General features: G+C 51.8%; 1 protein-coding gene across 1 annotated transcript in view; it reads left to right on the top strand.

Annotated features, from left to right (window-relative positions):
- The window catches only part of nbas (NBAS subunit of NRZ tethering complex), a 315,206-nt gene that overhangs the window by 93,406 nt on the left and 199,867 nt on the right, over positions 1–21,933 (top strand). The window contains exons 24-26 of the mRNA XM_064991781.1: positions 1,972–2,157; positions 17,894–18,067; positions 21,056–21,189. Of these exons, the coding sequence (XP_064847853.1) occupies positions 1,972–2,157; positions 17,894–18,067; positions 21,056–21,189 (494 nt within the window). The remainder of the gene's footprint in view (positions 1–1,971; positions 2,158–17,893; positions 18,068–21,055; positions 21,190–21,933) is intronic.

Consider the following 21,933-nt stretch of genomic DNA (forward strand, 5'->3'; position numbering starts at 1 on the left):
AGAGACTCCTCTAGCCCATGTCTATACCAGAGACTCCCTCTAGCCCATGTCTATACCAGAGACTCCCTCTAGCCCATGTCTATACCAGAGACTCCCTCTAGCCCATGTCTATACCAGAGACTCCCTCTAGCCCATGTCTATACCAGAGACTCCCTCTAGCCCATGTCTATACCAGAGACTCCCTCTAGCCCATGTCTATACCAGAGACTCCCTCTAGCCCATGTCTATACCAGAGACTCCCTCTAGCCCATGTCTATACCAGAGACTCCCTCTAGCCCATGTCTATACCAGAGACTCCTCTAGCCCATGTCTATACCAGAGACTCCCTCTAGCCCATGTCTATACCAGAGACTCCCTCTAGCCCATGTCTATACCAGAGACTCCCTCTAGCCCATGTCTATACCAGAGACTCCCTCTAGCCCATGTCTATACCAGAGACTCCCTCTAGCCCATGTCTATACCAGAGACTCCCTCTAGCCCATGTCTATACCAGAGACTCCCTCTACCAGAGACTCCCTCTAGCCCATGTCTATACCAGAGACTCCCTCTAGCCCTCTAGCCCATGTCTATACCAGAGACTCCCTCTAGCCCATGTCTATACCAGAGACTAGCCCATGTCTATAGCCCATGTCTATACCAGAGACTCCTCTAGCCCATGTCTATACCAGAGACTCCCTCTAGCCCATGTCTATACCAGAGACTCCCTCTAGCCCATGTCTATACCAGAGACTCCCTCTAGCCCATGTCTATACCAGAGACTCCCTCTAGCCCATGTCTATACCAGAGACTCCCTCTAGCCCATGTCTATACCAGAGACTCCCTCTAGCCCATGTCTATACCAGAGACTCCCTCTAGCCCATGTCTATACCAGAGACTGTCTAGCCCATGTCTATACCAGAGACTCCCTCTAGCCCATGTCTATACCAGAGACTCCCTCTAGCCCATGTCTATACCAGAGACTCCCTCTAGCCCATGTCTATACCAGAGACTCCCTCTAGCCCATGTCTATACCAGAGACTCCTCTAGCCCATGTCTATACCAGAGACTCCCTCTAGCCCATGTCTATACCAGAGACTCCCTCTAGCCCATGTCTATACCAGAGACTCCCTCTAGCCCATGTCTATACCAGAGACTCCCTCTAGCCCATGTCTATACCAGAGACTCCCTCTAGCCCATGTCTATACCAGAGACTCCCTCTAGCCCATGTCTATACCAGAGACTCCCTCTAGCCCATGTCTATACCAGAGACTCCCTCTAGCCCATGTCTATACCAGAGACTCCCTCTAGCCCATGTCTATACCAGAGACTCCCTCTAGCCCATGTCTATACCAGAGACTCCCTCTAGCCCATGTCTATACCAGAGACTCCCTCTAGCCCATGTCTATACCAGAGACTCCCTCTAGTCCATGTCTATACCAGAGACTCCCTCTAGCCCATGTCTATACCAGAGACTCCCTCTAGCCCATGTCTATACCAGAGACTCCCTCTAGCCCATGTCTATACCAGAGACTCCCTCTAGCCCATGTCTATACCAGAGACTCCCTCTAGCCCATGTCTATACCAGAGACTCCCTCTAGCCCATGTCTATACCAGAGACTCCCTCTAGTCCATGTCTATACCAGAGACTCCCTCTAGCCCATGTCTATCCCAGAGACTCCCTCTAGCCCATGTCTATACCAGAGACTCCCTCTAGCCCATGTCTATACCAGAGACTCCCTCTAGCCCATGTCTATACCAGAGACTCCCTCTAGCCCATGTCTATACCAGAGACTCCCTCTAGCCCATGTCTATACCAGAGACTCCCTCTAGCCCATGTCTATACCAGAGACTCCCTCTAGCCCATGTCTATCCCAGAGACTCCCTCTAGCCCATGTCTATACCAGAGACTCCCTCTAGCCCATGTCTATACCAATCCATAGTGAACCATGCAAGTGTTCTGTTCTCTGATTGGATGTCCCTTCTGTCCGTCAGGTGGACTGTGCACTGTCATTGGTGCGTCTCGGGAAGGAGCGGGATATCCCGGGGTTGGAGCGGCTGTGCGATGACCTGGTAACCATGGAGACGTTGGTGTACGAGACGGCGTGCGAGCTCAGCCTGACACTAAGAGACTTGCAGCAGCTCGGTGACATCGACAAGCTCCGCCTCCTCATGAAGAACGTATGTACATGCTGTGTGTGTGTGTGTGTGTGTGTGTACCTAGTCTTTGAGTAGGAGGCTTCGAAATGGCTTCTTTCTGCCCAACTTCTGGTACCCAAGTCAATCCAATAGACACTAGACTGGATCAACCTCTAGACACTAGACTGGATCAACCTCTAGACACTAGACTGGATCGGCCCCTAGACACTAGACTGGATCAACCCCTAGACACTAGACTGGATCAACCCCTAGACACTAGACGGGATCAACCCCTAGACACTAGACGGGATCAACCCCTAGACACTAGACTGAATCAACCCGAGAGACTAGACTGGATCAACCCCTGGACACTAGACTGGATCAACCCCTGGACACTAGACTGGATCAACCCCTGGACACTAGACTGGATCAACCCCTGGACACTAGACTGGATCAACCCCTAGACACTAGCCTGGATCAACCCCTAGACACTAGACTGGATCAAACCCTAGACACTAGACTGGATCAACCCCTAGACACTAGACTGGATCAACCCCTAGACACTAGACTGGATCAACCCCTAGACACTAGACTGGATCAACCTCTGGCCCCTAGACACTAGACTGGATCAACCCCTAGACACTAGACTGGATCAACCCGAGACACTAGACTGGATCAACCCCGAGACACTAGACTGGATCAACCCCGAGACACTAGACTGGATCAACCCCTAGACACTAGACTGAATCAACCTCTAGACACTAGACTGGATCAACCCCTAGACACTAGACTGGATCAACCCCTAGACACTAGACTGGATCAACCCCTGGACACTAGACTGGATCAACCCCGAGACACTAGACTGGATCAACCCCTAGACACTAGACTGGATCAACCCCTAGAAACTAGACTGGATCAACCCCTAGACACTAGACTGGATCAACCCCGAGACACTAGACTGGATCAACCCCTAGACACTAGACTGGATCAACCCCTAGACACTAGACTGGATCAACCCCTAGACACTAGACTGGATCAACCCCTAGACACTAGACTGGATCAACCCGATACACTAGACTGGATTAACCTCTGGCCCCTAGACACTAGACTGGATCAACCCCTAGACAGTAGACTGGATCAACCTCTGGCCCCTAGACTGGATTAACCCGAGACACTATACTGGATCAACCTCTGGCCCCTAGACACTAGACTGGATCAACCTCTGGCCCCTAGACACTCGACTGGATCAACCTCTGGCCCCTAGACACTAGACTGGATCAACCTCTGGCCCCTAGACACTAGACTGGATCAACCTCTGGCCCCTAGACACTAGACTGGATCAACCTCTGGCCCCTAGACACTAGACTGGATCAACCCGAGACACAAAACTGGATCAACCTCTGGCCCCTAGACACTAGACTGGATCAACCACTGGCCCCAAGACACTAGACTGGATCAACCACTGGCCCCAAGACACTAGACTGGATCAACCACTGGCCCCTAGACACTAGACTGGATCAACCCGAGACACTAGACTGGATCAACCACTGGCCCCTAGACACTAGACTGGATCAACCTCTGGCCCCTAGACACTCGACTGGATCAACCTCTGGCCCCTAGACACTCGACTGGATCAACCTCTGGCCCCTAGACACTCGACTGGATCAACCTCTGGCCCCTAGACACTAGACTGGATCAACCTCTGGCCCCTAGACACTAGACTGGATCAACCTCTGGCCCCTAGACACTAGACTGGATCAACCTCTGGCCCCTAGACACTAGACTGGATCAACCTCTGGCCCCTAGACACTAGACTGGATCAACCTCTGGCCCCTAGACACTAGACTGGATCAACCTCTGGCCCCTAGACACTAGACTGGATCAACCTCTGGCCCCTAGACACTAGACTGGATCAACCCGAGACACGAGACTGGATCAACCTCTGGCCCCTAGACACTAGACTGGATCAACCACTGGCCCCTAGACACTAGACTAGATCAACCTCTGGCCCCTAGACAGTAGACTGGATCATCCTCTGGCCCCTAGTCAGTGGACTGGATCAACCTCTGGCCCCTAGACACTAGACTCGATCAACCTCTGTACACTGGACTGGATCAACCTCTGGACACTAGACTGGATCAACCTCTGGACACTAGACTGGATCAACCCTGGCCCCTAGACACTAGACTGGATCAACCTCTGGCCCCTAGACACTAGACTGGATCAACCTCTGGCCCCAAGACACTAGACTGGATCAACCACTGGCCCCTAGACACTAGACTGGATCAACCTCTGGTCCCTAGACACTAGACGGATCAACCTCTGGCCCCTAGACACTAGACTGGAGCAACCTCTGACCCCTAGACAGTAGACTGGATCAACCTCTGGCCCCTAGACACCAGACTGGATCAACCTCTGGCCCCTAGACACTAGACTGGATCAACCTCTAGACACTTGACTGGATCAACCTCTGGACCCTAGACACTAGACTGGATCAACCTCTGGCCCCTAGACAGTAGACTGGATCATCCTCTGGCCCCTAGTCAGTGGACTGGATCAACCTCTGGCCCCTAGACACTAGACTGGATCAACCTCTGGCCCCTAGACACTAGACTGGATCAACCTCTGGCCCCTAGACACTAGACTGGATCAACCTCTGGCCCCTAGACACTAGACTGGATCAACCCGAGACACGAAACTGGATCAACCTCTGGCCCCTAGACACTAGACTGGATCAACCACTGGCCCCAAGACACTAGACTGGATCAACCACTGGCCCGAAGACACTAGACTGGATCAACCACTGGCCCCTAGACACTAGACTGGATCAACCCGAGACACTAGACTGGATCAACCACTGGCCCCTAGACACTAGACTGGATCAACCTCTGGCCCCTAGACACTCGACTGGATCAACCTCTGGCCCCTAGACACTCGACTGGATCAACCTCTGGCCCCTAGACACTAGACTGGATCAACCTCTGGCCCCTAGACACTAGACTGGATCAACCTCTGGCCCCTAGACACTAGACTGGATCAACCTCTGGCCCCTAGACACTAGACTGGATCAACCTCTGGCCCCTAGACACTAGACTGGATCAACCCGAGACACGAGACTGGATCAACCTCTGGCCCCTAGACACTAGACTGGATCAACCTCTGGTCCCAAGACACTAAACTGGATCAACCACTGGCCCCTAGACACTAGACTGGATCAACCTCTGGTCCCTAGACACTAGACGGATCAACCTCTGGCCCCTAGACACTAGACTGGAGCAACCTCTGACCCCTAGACAGTAGACTGGATCAACCTCTGGCCCCTAGACACCAGACTGGATCAACCTCTGGCCCCTAGACACTAGTCTGGATCAACCTCTGGACCCTAGACACTAGACTGGATCAACCTCTGGCCCCTAGACAGTAGACTGGATCATCCTCTGGCCCCTAGTCAGTGGACTGGATCAACTTCTGGCCCCTAGACACTAGACTCGATCAACCTCTGTACACTGGACTGGATCAACCTCTGGACACTAGACTGGATCAACCTCTGGACACTAGACTGGATCAACCCTGGCCCCTAGACACTAGACTGGATCAACCTCTGGCCCCTAGACACTAGACTGGATCAACCTCTGGCCCCTAGACACTAGTCTGGATCAACCTCTGGCCCCTAGACACTAGACTGGAGCAACCTCCGACCCCTAGACACCAGACTGGATCAACCTCTGGCCCCTAGACACTAGACTGGATCAACCTCTAGACACTTGACTGGATCAACCTCTGGACCCTAGACACTAGACTGGATCAACCCCTGGCCCCTAGACAGTAGACTGGATCATCCTCTGGCCCCTAGTCAGTAGACTGGATCAACCTCTGGCCCCTAGACACTAGACTGGATCAACCTCTGTACACTGGACTGGATCAACCTCTGGACACTAGACTGGATCAACCTCTGGACACTAGACTGGATCAACCCTGGCCCCTAGACACTAGACTGGATCAACCTCTGGCCCCTAGACACTAGACTGGATCAACCTCTGGCCCCTAGACACTAGTCTGGATCAACCTCTGGCCCCTAGACACTAGACGGATCAACCTCTGGCCCCTAGACACTAGACTGGAGCAACCTCCGACCCCTAGACACCAGACTGGATCAACCTCTGGCCCCTAGACACTAGACTGGATCAACCTCTAGACACTTGACTGGATCAACCTCTGGACCCTAGACACTAGACTGGATCAACCCCTGGCCCCTAGACAGTAGACTGGATCATCCTCTGGCCCCTAGTCAGTAGACTGGATCAACCTCTGGCCCCTAGACACTAGACTGGATCAACCTCTGTACACTGGACTGGATCAACCTCTGGACACTAGACTGGATCAACCTCTGGACACTAGACTGGATCAACCCTGGCCCCTAGACACTAGACTGGATCAACCTCTGGCCCCTAGACACTAGACTGGATCAACCTCTGGCCCCTAGACACTAGTCTGGATCAACCTCTGGCCCCTAGACACTAGACTGGATCAAACTCTGGCCCCTAGACACTAGACTGGATCAACCACTGGCCCCAAGACAGTAGACTGGATCAACCACTGGCCCCTAGACAGTAGACTGGATCAACCACTGGCCTCTAGACAGTAGACTCGATCAACCACTGGCCCCTAGACACTAGACTGGATCAACCTCTTGCCCCTAGACAGTAGACTGGATCAACCTCTTGCCCCTAGACAGTAGACTGGATCAACCTCTTGCCCCTAGACAGTAGACTGGATCAACCTCTGGCCCCTAGACAGTAGACTGGATCAACCTCTGGCCCCTAGACACTAGACTGGATCAACCTCTGGCCCCTAGACACTAGACTGGATCAACCCGAGACACGAAACTGGATCAACTTCTGGCCCCTAGACACTAGACTGGATCAACCACTGGCCCCAAGACACTAGACTGGATCAACCACTGGCCCCAAGACACTAGACTGGATCAACCACTGGCCCCTAGACACTAGACTGGATCAACCCGAGACACTAGACTGGATCAACCACTGGCCCCTAGACACTAGACTGGATCAACCTCTGGCCCCTAGACACTCGACTGGATCAACCTCTGGCCCCTAGACACTCGACTGGATCAACCTCTGGCCCCTAGACACTCGACTGGATCAACCTCTGGCCCCTAGACACTAGACTGGATCAACCTCTGGCCCCTAGACACTAGACTGGATCAACCTCTGGCCCCTAGACACTAGACTGGATCAACCTCTGGCCCCTAGACACTAGACTGGATCAACCTCTGGCCCCTAGACACTAGACTGGATCAACCCGAGACACGAGACTGGATCAACCTCTGGTCCCAAGACACTAGACTCGATCAACCTCTGGCCCCTAGTCAGTGGACTGGATCAACTTCTGGCCCCTAGACACTAGACTCGATCAACCTCTGTACACTGGACTGGATCAACCTCTGGACACTAGACTGGATCAACCTCTGGACACTAGACTGGATCAACCCTGGCCCCTAGACACTAGACTGGATCAACCTCTGGCCCCTAGACACTAGACTGGATCAACCTCTGGCCCCTAGACACTAGTCTGGATCAACCTCTGGCCCCTAGACACTAGACTGGAGCAACCTCCGACCCCTAGACACCAGACTGGATCAACCTCTGGCCCCTAGACACTAGACTGGATCAACCTCTAGACACTTGACTGGATCAACCTCTGGACCCTAGACACTAGACTGGATCAACCCCTGGCCCCTAGACAGTAGACTGGATCATCCTCTGGCCCCTAGTCAGTAGACTGGATCAACCTCTGGCCCCTAGACACTAGACTGGATCAACCTCTGTACACTGGACTGGATCAACCTCTGGACACTAGACTGGATCAACCTCTGGACACTAGACTGGATCAACCCTGGCCCCTAGACACTAGACTGGATCAACCTCTGGCCCCTAGACACTAGACTGGATCAACCTCTGGCCCCTAGACACTAGTCTGGATCAACCTCTGGCCCCTAGACACTAGACGGATCAACCTCTGGCCCCTAGACACTAGACTGGAGCAACCTCCGACCCCTAGACACCAGACTGGATCAACCTCTGGCCCCTAGCCACTAGACTGGATCAACCTCTAGACACTTGACTGGATCAACCTCTGGACCCTAGACACTAGACTGGATCAACCCCTGGCCCCTAGACAGTAGACTGGATCATCCTCTGGCCCCTAGTCAGTAGACTGGATCAACCTCTGGCCCCTAGACACTAGACTGGATCAACCTCTGTACACTGGACTGGATCAACCTCTGGACACTAGACTGGATCAACCTCTGGACACTAGACTGGATCAACCCTGGCCCCTAGACACTAGACTGGATCAACCTCTGGCCCCTAGACACTAGACTGGATCAACCTCTGGCCCCTAGACACTAGTCTGGATCAACCTCTGGCCCCTAGACACTAGACTGGATCAAACTCTGGCCCCTAGACACTAGACTGGATCAACCACTGGCCCCAAGACAGTAGACTGGATCAACCACTGGCCCCTAGACAGTAGACTGGATCAACCACTGGCCTCTAGACAGTAGACTCGATCAACCACTGGCCCCTAGACACTAGACTGGATCAACCTCTTGCCCCTAGACAGTAGACTGGATCAACCTCTTGCCCCTAGACAGTAGACTGGATCAACCTCTTGCCCCTAGACAGTAGACTGGATCAACCTCTGGCCCCTAGACAGTAGACTGGATCAACCTCTGGCCCCTAGACACTAGACTGGATCAACCTCTGGCCCCTAGACACTAGACTGGATCAACCCGAGACACGAAACTGGATCAACTTCTGGCCCCTAGACACTAGACTGGATCAACCACTGGCCCCAAGACACTAGACTGGATCAACCACTGGCCCCAAGACACTAGACTGGATCAACCACTGGCCCCTAGACACTAGACTGGATCAACCCGAGACACTAGACTGGATCAACCACTGGCCCCTAGACACTAGACTGGATCAACCTCTGGCCCTTAGACACTCGACTGGATCAACCTCTGGCCCCTAGACACTCGACTGGATCAACCTCTGGCCCCTAGACACTCGACTGGATCAACCTCTGGCCCCTAGACACTAGACTGGATCAACCTCTGGCCCCTAGACACTAGACTGGATCAACCTCTGGCCCCTAGACACTAGACTGGATCAACCTCTGGCCCCTAGACACTAGACTGGATCAACCTCTGGCCCCTAGACACTAGACTGGATCAACCCGAGACACGAGACTGGATCAACCTCTGGTCCCAAGACACTAAACTGGATCAACCACTGGCCCCTAGACACTAGACTGGATCAACCTCTGGTCCCTAGACACTAGACGGATCAACCTCTGGCCCCTAGACACTAGACTGGAGCAACCTCTGACCCCTAGACAGTAGACTGGATCAACCTCTGGCCCCTAGACACCAGACTGGATCAACCTCTGGCCCCTAGACACTAGTCTGGATCAACCTCTAGACACTTGACTGGATCAACCTCTGGACCCTAGACACTATACTGGATCAACCTCTGGCCCCTAGACAGTAGACTGGATCATCCTCTGGCCCCTAGTCAGTGGACTGGATCAACTTCTGGCCCCTAGACACTAGACTCGATCAACCTCTGTACACTGGACTGGATCAACCTCTGGACACTAGACTGGATCAACCTCTGGACACTAGACTGGATCAACCCTGGCCCCTAGACACTAGACTGGATCAACCTCTGGCCCCTAGACACTAGACTGGATCAACCTCTGGCCCCTAGACACTAGTCTGGATCAACCTCTGGCCCCTAGACACTAGACGGATCAACCTCTGGCCCCTAGACACTAGACTGGAGCAACCTCCGACCCCTAGACACCAGACTGGATCAACCTCTGGCCCCTAGACACTAGACTGGATCAACCTCTAGACACTTGACTGGATCAACCTCTGGACCCAAGACACTAGACTGGATCAACCCCTGGCCCCTAGACAGTAGACTGGATCAACCTCTGGCCCCTAGACACTAGACTGGATCAACCTCTGTACACTGGACTGGATCAACCTCTGGACACTAGACTGGATCAACCTCTGGACACTAGACTGGTTCAACCCTGGCCCCTAGACACTAGACTGGATCAACCTCTGGCCCCTAGACACTAGACTGGATCAACCTCTGGCCCCTAGACACTAGTCTGGATCAACCTCTGGCCCCTAGACACTAGACGGATCAACCTCTGGCACCTAGACACTAGACTGGAGCAACCTCCGACCCCTAGACACCAGACTGGATCAACCTCTGGCCCCTAGACACTAGACTGGATCAACCTCTGGACACTAGACTGGATCAACCTCTGGACACTAGACTGGTTCAACCCTGGCCCCTAGACACTAGACTGGATCAACCTCTGGCCCCTAGACACTAGACTGGATCAACCTCTGGCCCCTAGACACTAGTCTGGATCAACCTCTGGCCCCTAGACACTAGACGGATCAACCTCTGGCACCTAGACACTAGACTGGAGCAACCTCCGACCCCTAGACACCAGACTGGATCAACCTCTGGCCCCTAGACACTAGACTGGATCAACCTCTAGACACTTGACTGGATCAACCTCTGGACCCTAGACACTAGACTGGATCAACCCCTGGCCCCTAGACAGTAGACTGGATCATCCTCTGGCCCCTAGTCAGTAGACTGGATCAACCTCTGGCCCCTAGACACTAGACTGGATCAACCTCTGTACACTGGACTGGATCAACCTCTGGACACTAGACTGGATCAACCTCTGGACACTAGACTGGATCAACCCTGGCCCCTAGACACTAGACTGGATCAACCTCTGGCCCCTAGACACTAGACTGGATCAACCTCTGGCCCCTAGACACTAGTCTGGATCAACCTCTGGCCCCTAGACACTAGACTGGATCAAACTCTGGCCCCTAGACACTAGACTGGATCAACCACTGGCCCCAAGACAGTAGACTGGATCAACCACTGGCCCCTAGACAGTAGACTGGATCAACCACTGGCCTCTAGACAGTAGACTCGATCAACCACTGGCCCCTAGACACTAGACTGGATCAATCTCTTGCTTCTAGACCGTAGACTGGATCAACCTCTGGCCCCTAGACACTAGACTGGATCAACCTCTGGACACTAGACTGGATCAACCTCTGGCCCCTAGACACTAGTCTGGATCAACCTCTAGACACTTGACTGGATCAACCTCTGGACCCTAGACACTAGACTGGATCAACCTCTGGCCCCTAGACAGTAGACTGGATCATCCTCTGGCCCCTAGTCAGTGGACTGGATCAACTTCTGGCCCCTAGACACTAGACTCGATCAACCTCTGTACACTGGACTGGATCAACCTCTGGACACTAGACTGGATCAACCTCTGGACACTAGACTGGATCAACCCTGGCCCCTAGACACTAGACTGGATCAACCTCTGGCCCCTAGACACTAGACTGGATCAACCTCTGGCCCCTAGACACTAGTCTGGATCAACCTCTGGCCCCTAGACACTAGACGGATCAACCTCTGGCCCCTAGACACTAGACTGGAGCAACCTCCGACCCCTAGACACCAGACTGGATCAACCTCTGGCCCCTAGACACTAGACTGGATCAACCTCTAGACACTTGACTGGATCAACCTCTGGACCCAAGACACTAGACTGGATCAACCCCTGGCCCCTAGACAGTAGACTGGATCAACCTCTGGCCCCTAGACACTAGACTGGATCAACCTCTGTACACTGGACTGGATCAACCTCTGGACACTAGACTGGATCAACCTCTGGACACTAGACTGGTTCAACCCTGGCCCCTAGACACTAGACTGGATCAACCTCTGGCCCCTAGACACTAGACTGGATCAACCTCTGGCCCCTAGACACTAGTCTGGATCAACCTCTGGCCCCTAGACACTAGACGGATCAACCTCTGGCACCTAGACACTAGACTGGAGCAACCTCCGACCCCTAGACACCAGACTGGATCAACCTCTGGCCCCTAGACACTAGACTGGATCAACCTCTAGACACTTGACTGGATCAACCTCTGGACCCTAGACACTAGACTGGATCAACCCCTGGCCCCTAGACAGTAGACTGGATCATCCTCTGGCCCCTAGTCAGTAGACTGGATCAACCTCTGGCCCCTAGACACTAGTCTGGATCAACCTCTGGCCCCTAGACACTAGACGGATCAACCTCTGGCACCTAGACACTAGACTGGAGCAACCTCCGACCCCTAGACACCAGACTGGATCAACCTCTGGCCCCTAGACACTAGACTGGATCAACCTCTAGACACTTGACTGGATCAACCTCTGGACCCTAGACACTAGACTGGATCAACCCCTGGCCCCTAGACAGTAGACTGGATCATCCTCTGGCCCCTAGTCAGTAGACTGGATCAACCTCTGGCCCCTAGACACTAGACTGGATCAACCTCTGTACACTGGACTGGATCAACCTCTGGACACTAGACTGGATCAACCTCTGGACACTAGACTGGATCAACCCTGGCCCCTAGACACTAGACTGGATCAACCTCTGGCCCCTAGACACTAGACTGGATCAACCTCTGGCCCCTAGACACTAGTCTGGATCAACCTCTGGCCCCTAGACACTAGACTGGATCAAACTCTGGCCCCTAGACACTAGACTGGATCAACCACTGGCCCCAAGACAGTAGACTGGATCAACCACTGGCCCCTAGACAGTAGACTGGATCAACCACTGGCCTCTAGACAGTAGACTCGATCAACCACTGGCCCCTAGACACTAGACTGGATCAATCTCTTGCTTCTAGACCGTAGACTGGATCAACCTCTGGCCCCTAGACACTAGACTGGATCAACCTCTGGACACTAGACTGGATCAACCTCTGGCCCCTAGACACTAGTCTGGATCAACCTCTAGACACTTGACTGGATCAACCTCTGGACCCTAGACACTAGACTGGATCAACCTCTGGCCCCTAGACAGTAGACTGGATCATCCTCTGGCCCCTAGTCAGTGGACTGGATCAACTTCTGGCCCCTAGACACTAGACTCGATCAACCTCTGTACACTGGACTGGATCAACCTCTGGACACTAGACTGGATCAACCTCTGGACACTAGACTGGATCAACCCTGGCCCCTAGACACTAGACTGGATCAACCTCTGGCCCCTAGACACTAGACTGGATCAACCTCTGGCCCCTAGACACTAGTCTGGATCAACCTCTGGCCCCTAGACACTAGACGGATCAACCTCTGGCCCCTAGACACTAGACTGGAGCAACCTCCGACCCCTAGACACCAGACTGGATCAACCTCTGGCCCCTAGACACTAGACTGGATCAACCTCTAGACACTTGACTGGATCAACCTCTGGACCCAAGACACTAGACTGGATCAACCCCTGGCCCCTAGACAGTAGACTGGATCAACCTCTGGCCCCTAGACACTAGACTGGATCAACCTCTGTACACTGGACTGGATCAACCTCTGGACACTAGACTGGATCAACCTCTGGACACTAGACTGGTTCAACCCTGGCCCCTAGACACTAGACTGGATCAACCTCTGGCCCCTAGACACTAGACTGGATCAACCTCTGGCCCCTAGACACTAGTCTGGATCAACCTCTGGCCCCTAGACACTAGACGGATCAACCTCTGGCACCTAGACACTAGACTGGAGCAACCTCCGACCCCTAGACACCAGACTGGATCAACCTCTGGCCCCTAGACACTAGACTGGATCAACCTCTGGACACTAGACTGGATCAACCTCTGGACACTAGACTGGTTCAACCCTGGCCCCTAGACACTAGACTGGATCAACCTCTGGCCCCTAGACACTAGACTGGATCAACCTCTGGCCCCTAGACACTAGTCTGGATCAACCTCTGGCCCCTAGACACTAGACGGATCAACCTCTGGCACCTAGACACTAGACTGGAGCAACCTCCGACCCCTAGACACCAGACTGGATCAACCTCTGGCCCCTAGACACTAGACTGGATCAACCTCTAGACACTTGACTGGATCAACCTCTGGACCCTAGACACTAGACTGGATCAACCCCTGGCCCCTAGACAGTAGACTGGATCATCCTCTGGCCCCTAGTCAGTAGACTGGATCAACCTCTGGCCCCTAGACACTAGACTGGATCAACCTCTGTACACTGGACTGGATCAACCTCTGGACACTAGACTGGATCAACCTCTGGACACTAGACTGGATCAACCCTGGCCCCTAGACACTAGACTGGATCAACCTCTGGCCCCTAGACACTAGACTGGATCAACCTCTGGCCCCTAGACACTAGTCTGGATCAACCTCTGGCCCCTAGACACTAGACTGGATCAAACTCTGGCCCCTAGACACTAGACTGGATCAACCACTGGCCCCAAGACAGTAGACTGGATCAACCACTGGCCCCTAGACAGTAGACTGGATCAACCACTGGCCTCTAGACAGTAGACTCGATCAACCACTGGCCCCTAGACACTAGACTGGATCAATCTCTTGCTTCTAGACCGTAGACTGGATCAACCTCTTGCCCCTAGACAGTAGACTGGATCAACCTCTTGCCCCTAGACAGTAGACTTGATCAACCTCTGGCCCCTAGACAGTAGACTGGATCAACCTCTGGCCCCTAGACACTAGACTGGATCAACCTCTGGCCCCTAGACACTAGACTGGATCAACCTCTGGCCACTAGACTGGATCAACCTCTGGCCCCTAGACACTAGACTGGATCAACCTCTGGCCCCTAGACACTAGACTGGATCAACGTCTGTCCCCTAGACACTAGACTGGATCAACCTCTGACCCCTAGACTTGATCAACCTCTGGCCCCTAGACACTAGACTGGATCAACCTCTGGCCCCTAGACTGTATCAACCTCTGGCCCCTAGACTGGATCAACCTCTGGCCCCTAGACACTAGACTGGATCAACCTCTGGCCCCTAGAAACTAGACTGGATCAACCTCTGGCCCCTAGACACTAGACTGGATCAACCTCTGGCCCCTAGAGACTAGACTGGATCAACCTCTGGCCCCTAGACACTAGACTGGATTATCCTCTGGCCCCTAGACACTAGACTGGATCAACCTCTGGCCCCTAGACACTAGACTGGATCAACCTCTGGCCCCTAGACACTAGACTGGATTATCCTCTGGCCCCTAGACACTAGACTGGATCAACCTCTGGCCCCTAGACTGTATCAACCTCTGGCCCCTAGACTGGATCAACCTCTGGCCCCTAGACACTAGACTGGATCAACCTCTGGCCCCTAGAAACTAGACTGGATCAACTTCTGTCCCCTAGACACTAGACTGGATCAACCTCTGGCCCCTAGAGACTAGACTGGATCAACCTCTGGCCCCTAGACACTAGACTGGATTATCCTCTGGCCCCTAGACACCAGACTGGATCAACCTCTGGCCCCTAGACACTAGACTGGATCAACCCCTGGCCCCTAGACAGTAGACTGGATCATCCTCTGGCCCCTAGTCAGTAGACTGGATCAACCTCTGGCCCCTAGACACTAGACTGGATCAACCTCTAGACACTTGACTGGATCAACCTCTGGACCCTAGACACTAGACTGGATCAACCCCTGGCCCCTAGACAGTAGACTGGATCATCCTCTGGCCCCTAGTCAGTAGACTGGATCAACCTCTGGCCCCTAGACACTAGACTGGATCAACCTCTGTACACTGGACTGGATCAACCTCTGGACACTAGACTGGATCAACCTCTGGACACTAGACTAGATCAACCCTGGCCCCTAGACACTAGACTGGATCAACCTCTGGCCCCTAGACACTAGACTGGATCAACCTCTGGCCCCTAGACACTAGTCTGGATCAACCTCTGGCCCCTAGACACTAGACGGATCAACCTCTGGCACCTAGACACTAGACTGGAGCAACCTCCGACCCCTAGACACCAGACTGGATCAACCTCTGGCCCCTAGACACTAGACTGGATCAACCTCTAGACACTTGACTGGATCAACCTCTGGACCCTAGACACTAGACTGGATCAACCCCTGGCCCCTAGACAGTAGACTGGATCATCCTCTGGCCCCTAGTCAGTAGACTGGATCAACCTCTGGCCCCTAGACACTAGACTGGATCAACCTCTGTACACTGGACTGGATCAACCTCTGGACACTAGACTGGATCAACCTCTGGACACTAGACTGGATCAACCCTGGCCCCTAGACACTAGACTGGATCAACCTCTGGCCCCTAGACACTAGACTGGATCAACCTCTGGCCCCTAGACACTAGTCTGGATCAACCTCTGGCCCCTAGACACTAGACTGGATCAAACTCTGGCCCCTAGACACTAGACTGGATCAACCACTGGCCCCAAGACAGTAGACTGGATCAACCACTGGCCCCTAGACAGTAGACTGGATCAACCACTGGCCTCTAGACAGTAGACTCGATCAACCACTGGCCCCTAGACACTAGACTGGATCAACCTCTTGCCCCTAGACAGTAGACTGGATCAACCTCTTGCCCCTAGACAGTAGACTGGATCAACCTCTTGCCCCTAGACAGTAGACTGGATCAACCTCTGGCCCCTAGACAGTAGACTGGATCAACCTCTGGCCCCTAGACACTAGACTGGATCAACCTCTGGCCCCTAGACACTAGACTGGATCAACCTCTGGCCACTAGACTGGATCAACCTCTGGCCCCTAGACACTAGACTGGATCAACCTCTGGCCCCTAGACACTAGACTGGATCAACGTCTGTCCCCTAGACACTAGACTGGATCAACCTCTGACCCCTAGACTTGATCAACCTCTGGCCCCTAGACACTAGACTGGATCAACCTCTGGCCCCTAGACTGTATCAACCTCTGGCCCCTAGACTGGATCAACCTCTGGCCCCTAGACACTAGACTGGATCAACCTCTGGCCCCTAGAAACTAGACTGGATCAACCTCTGGCCCCTAGAGACTAGACTGGATCAACCTCTGGCCCCTAGAGACTAGACTGGATCAACCTCTGGCCCCTAGACACTAGACTGGATTATCCTCTGGCCCCTAGACACTAGACTGGATTATCCTCTGGCCCCTAGACACTAGACTGGATTATCCTCTGGCCCCTTGACACTAGTCTGAATCTGGATAGAGTGGACATGGAAAAGCAATAACTCAACTTTATTTCAGCTGTCCACCCTTCCCAGTCCTCTCAGATCTACACAGAGCATATAATTCACTACCGTAGACCCATAGAGCTCTGGTCTAAAGTAGTGCTCTACCGTAGACCCATAGAGCTCTGGTCTAAAGTAGTGCTCTACCGTAGACCCTTAGAGCTGTGGTCTAAAGTAGTGCTCTACCGTTGACCCTTAGAGCTGTGGTCTAAAGTAGTGCTCTACCGTAGACCCTTAGAGCTGTGGTCTAAAGTAGTGCTCTACCGTAGATCCTTAGAGCTGTGGTCTAAAGTAGTGCTCTACCGTAGATCCTTAGAGCTGTGGTCTAAAGTAGTGCTCTACCGTAGACCCATAGAGCTGTGGTCTAAAGTAGTGCTCTACCGTAGACCCATAGAGCTCTGGTCTAAAGTAGTGCTCTACCATTGACATTTAGAGTTGTGGTCTAAAGTAGTGCTCTACCGTTGACCCTTAGAGCTCTGGTCTGAAGTAGTGCTCTATATAGGGAATAGTGTGCCATCGGACTCAAACTCTGACTTCCCGTCCTGTGCTGTGCGTCTGTCTTTGTCTTCCCCCTCCAGTCCAGTGCAGAGCGCTATGTTAAAGATGTGTTCCAGTGGATGGTTCCTTTCCTGCATCGCTGTGAGAAGCAGAGCGGGGGCGCTAGCGAGGCCCTGCTGAGAGAATATCTGGTGACACTCTCTCGGCAAGACCTGTCTCTACCCCTGGCTGTCTTCCAACACTCCAGACCTGACGTTAGTACACACACACACACACACACACACACACACACACACACACACACACACACACACACACACTGTCCTAAGCAGTTCCATATAGGGTGAAGGTTTTTCAACCGGGGGGGCCTGCGGAGGCGCTGCAGGAGGCGCTGCAGGAGGTCCATTAAAAAATAAATGTATGTTCATGCACACAGTACCAGTCAAAAGTTTAGACTCATCGACTCATCCAAGGGTTTTTCTTTATTTGTTACTGTTCTCTACATTGTAGATTAGCGTAGGACGGCCACCAAAAATTCTGAGATTTCCATACCCAACTACAACATTTTCCGTCAAGATAGAACTGCCAAAGGGGGAGGAGTTGCAGTCTACTGCAGAGATAGCCTGCAAAGTAATGTCATACTTTCCAGGTCCATACCCAAACAGTTCGAACTACTAATCTTAAAAATGACTCTCTCCAGAAATAAGTCTCTCACTGTTGCCGCCTGCTACCGACCCCCTCAGCTCCCAGCTGTGCCCTGGACACCATTTGTGAATTGATTGCCCCCATCTAGCTTCAGAGTTTGTTCATTGGACATTGACCTCATCCCGTCAGTTGAGGATGCCTGGTCATTCTTTAAACGTAACTTCCTCACCATTTTAGATAAGCATGCTCCGTTCAAAAAATGCAGAATTTAGAACAGATATAGCCCTTGGTTCACTCCAGACCTGACTGCCCTCGACCAGCACAAAAACATCCTGTGGCAGACTGCAATAGCATTGAATAGTCCCCGCGATATGCAACTGTTCAGGGAAGTCAGGAACCAATACACTCAGTCAGTCAGGAAAGCTAAGGCCAGCTTCTTCAGGCAGAAATTTGCATCCTGTAGCTCCAACTCCAAAAAGTTCTGGGACACTGTAAAGTCCATGGAGAACAAGAGCACCTCCTCCCAGCTGCCCACTGCACTGAGGCTAGGTAACACGGTCACCACCGATAAATCCATGATTATCGAAAACTTCAACAAGCATTTCTCAACGGCTGGCCATGCCTTCCGCCTGGCTACTCCAACCTCGGCCAACAGCTCCGCCCCCCCCCCCGCAGCTCCTCGCCCAAGCCTCTCCAGGTTTTCCTTTACCCAAATCCAGATAGCAGATGTTCTGAAAGAGCTGCAAAACCTGGACCCGTATAAATCAGCTGGGCTTGACAATCTGGACCCTCTATTTCTGAAACTATCCGCCGCCATTGTCGCAACCCCTATTACCAGCCTGTTCAACCTCTCTTTCATATCGTCTGAGATCCCCAAGGATTGGAAAGCTGCCGCAGTCATCCCCCTCTTCAAAGGGGGAGACACCCTGGACCCAAACTGTTACAGACCTATATCCACCCTGCCCTGCCTATCTAAGGTCTTCAAAAGCCAAGTCAACAAACAGGTCACTGACCATCTCGAATCACACCGTACCTTCTACGCTGTGCAATCGGGTTTCCGAGCCGGTCATGGGGGCACCTCAGCCACGCTCAAGGTACTAAACGATATCATAACTGCCATCGATAAAAGACAGTACTGTGCAGCCGTCTTCATCGACATCAACGCTATGAATTAACACATATGGAATCATGTAGTAACCAAAAAAGTGTTAAATAAAAATGTTTATTTTACATTCTTTGAAGTAGCCACCTTTGCCTTGATGACAGCTTTGCACACTCTTGGCATTCTCTCAACCAGCTTCACCTGGAATCATTTGGGTTGAGGTCGGGTGATTGTGGAGGCCAGGTCATCTGATGCAGCACTCCATCACTATCCTTCTTGGTCAAATAGCCCTTAGACAGCCTGGAGGTGTGTTTTGGGTCATTGTCCTGTTGAAAAACAAATGATGATGTGACTTGATTTCTAAATAAATCACTGACAGTGTCACCAGCAAAGCACCATCACACCTCCTCCATTGCTCGTGTTTCTTGGCCCAAGCAAGTCTCTGCTTCTTATTGGTGTCCTTTAGTAGTGGTTTCTTTGCAGCAAATCGACCATGAAGGCCTGATTCACGCAGTCTCCTCTGAACAGTTGATGTTGAGATGAGTCTGTTACTTGAACTCTGAAGCATTTATTTGGGCTACAGTTTCTGAGGCTGGTAACTCTAATGAACTTATCCTCTGCAGCAGAGGTAACTCTGGGTCTTCCTTTCCTGTGGTGGTCCTCATGAGAGACAGTTTCATCATAGCGCTTGATGGTTTTTCTGCACTTGAAGAAACTTTCAAAGTTCTTGACATTTTCCATATTAAATTACCTTCATGTCTTAAAGTAATGATGGACTGTCGTTTCTCTTTGCTTATTTGACATGTTCTTGCCATAGTATGGACTTGGTCTTTTACCAAATAAGGCCGTCTTCTGTAAACCACCCCCACCTTGTCACAATACAGCTGATTGGCTCAAATGCAGTAAGAAGGAAAGAAATTCCACAAATTAACTTTTAACAAGGCACACCTGTTAATTGAAATGCATTCCAGGTGACTGCTTCGTGGAGCTGGTTGAGAGAATGTCAAGAGTGTGCAAACCTGTCAACAAGGCAAAGGGTGGCTACTTTGAAGTATCTCAAATATAAAATATATTTTGATTTGTTTAACACATTTTGGTTACTACATGATTCCATATGTGTTATTTCATAGTTTTGATGTCTTCACTATTATTTCTGCAATGTAGAAAATAGTAAATATAGAGAGAAACCCTTGAATGATGAGATGTGTCCTAACTGTTGACTGGTACTGTATATATTTTCTATTTGAATGTCTATGAGTATTTCTATCAGAATAAACTGGTTTACCTGGGAGGGGGTCCCTGGGTAAGACCAGGTCTCTGCATCGGACATCAGCATCACATGAAGGATCGACACACACACACACACACACGCTTACACACACACATCAGAAATGTGGTTGTGTATATTCGTACATGTCACAAGAGTTAGAGTCGTTAGAAAGGTATGCTGTGATGATGATGGTGATGAAGGTGTGTGTGTGTGTGGTCATGTCAGAGCCAGCAGAAGGTGCTTGGGGACCCAGATCAGCTGATGACTGTGGCGTTGGAGTGTATCTACAGCTGTGAGAGAGACGATCAGCTGTCCCTCTGCTACGACATCCTGGAGTGTCTCCCTCAGAGAGGCTACGGGTGAGTGACACACACATCCAAACACCGACAGTCGTACACAGAGACACACCTATAATATTACCCTTTCACTCACTCTTTCTCTCTCACACTCTCTCTCTCTCACTCTCACTCTCTGTCTCACTCTGTCTCTCTCTCTGTCTCTCTCTCTGTCTCTCTCTCTGTCTCTCTCTCTGTCTCTCTCTCTGTCTCTCTCTGTCTCTCTCTGTCTCTCTCTCTGTGTCTCTCTCTCTGTCTCTCTCACTCACTCACTCACTCACATATATATATATATATATATTCAATTCAAGGGGCTTTATTGGCATGGGAAACATGTTAACATTGCCAAAGCAAGTGAGGTAGATTATATACAACTCAGTCTGTCTGTTTCTCTATCTCTGGGGTCAGAACCAAAACATTCCCACCCAGAGTTATTTTCCCAGATCACCTGTGGAGGTTTATGGTCTATGGAACTATTATGGAACTATGGTCTTAGAGAGGAACTATGGTCTTAGAGAGGAACTATGGTCTTAGAGAGGAACTATGGTCTTAGAGAGGAACTATGGTCTTAGAGAGGAACTATGGTCTTAGAGAGGAACTATGGTCTTAGAGAGGAACTATGGTCTTAGACAGGAACTATGGTCTTAGACAGGAACTATGGTCTTAGACAGGAACTATGGTCTTAGAGAGGAACTATGGTCTTAGAGAGGAACTATGGTCTTAGTTCCTCTCCAAGACCATAGTTCCTCTCTAAGTCTGTGTTGGTGC

This window comes from Oncorhynchus masou, chromosome 16 (assembly GCF_036934945.1).
Source record: "Oncorhynchus masou masou isolate Uvic2021 chromosome 16, UVic_Omas_1.1, whole genome shotgun sequence".
Classification (NCBI taxonomy): domain Eukaryota; kingdom Metazoa; phylum Chordata; class Actinopteri; order Salmoniformes; family Salmonidae; genus Oncorhynchus; species Oncorhynchus masou.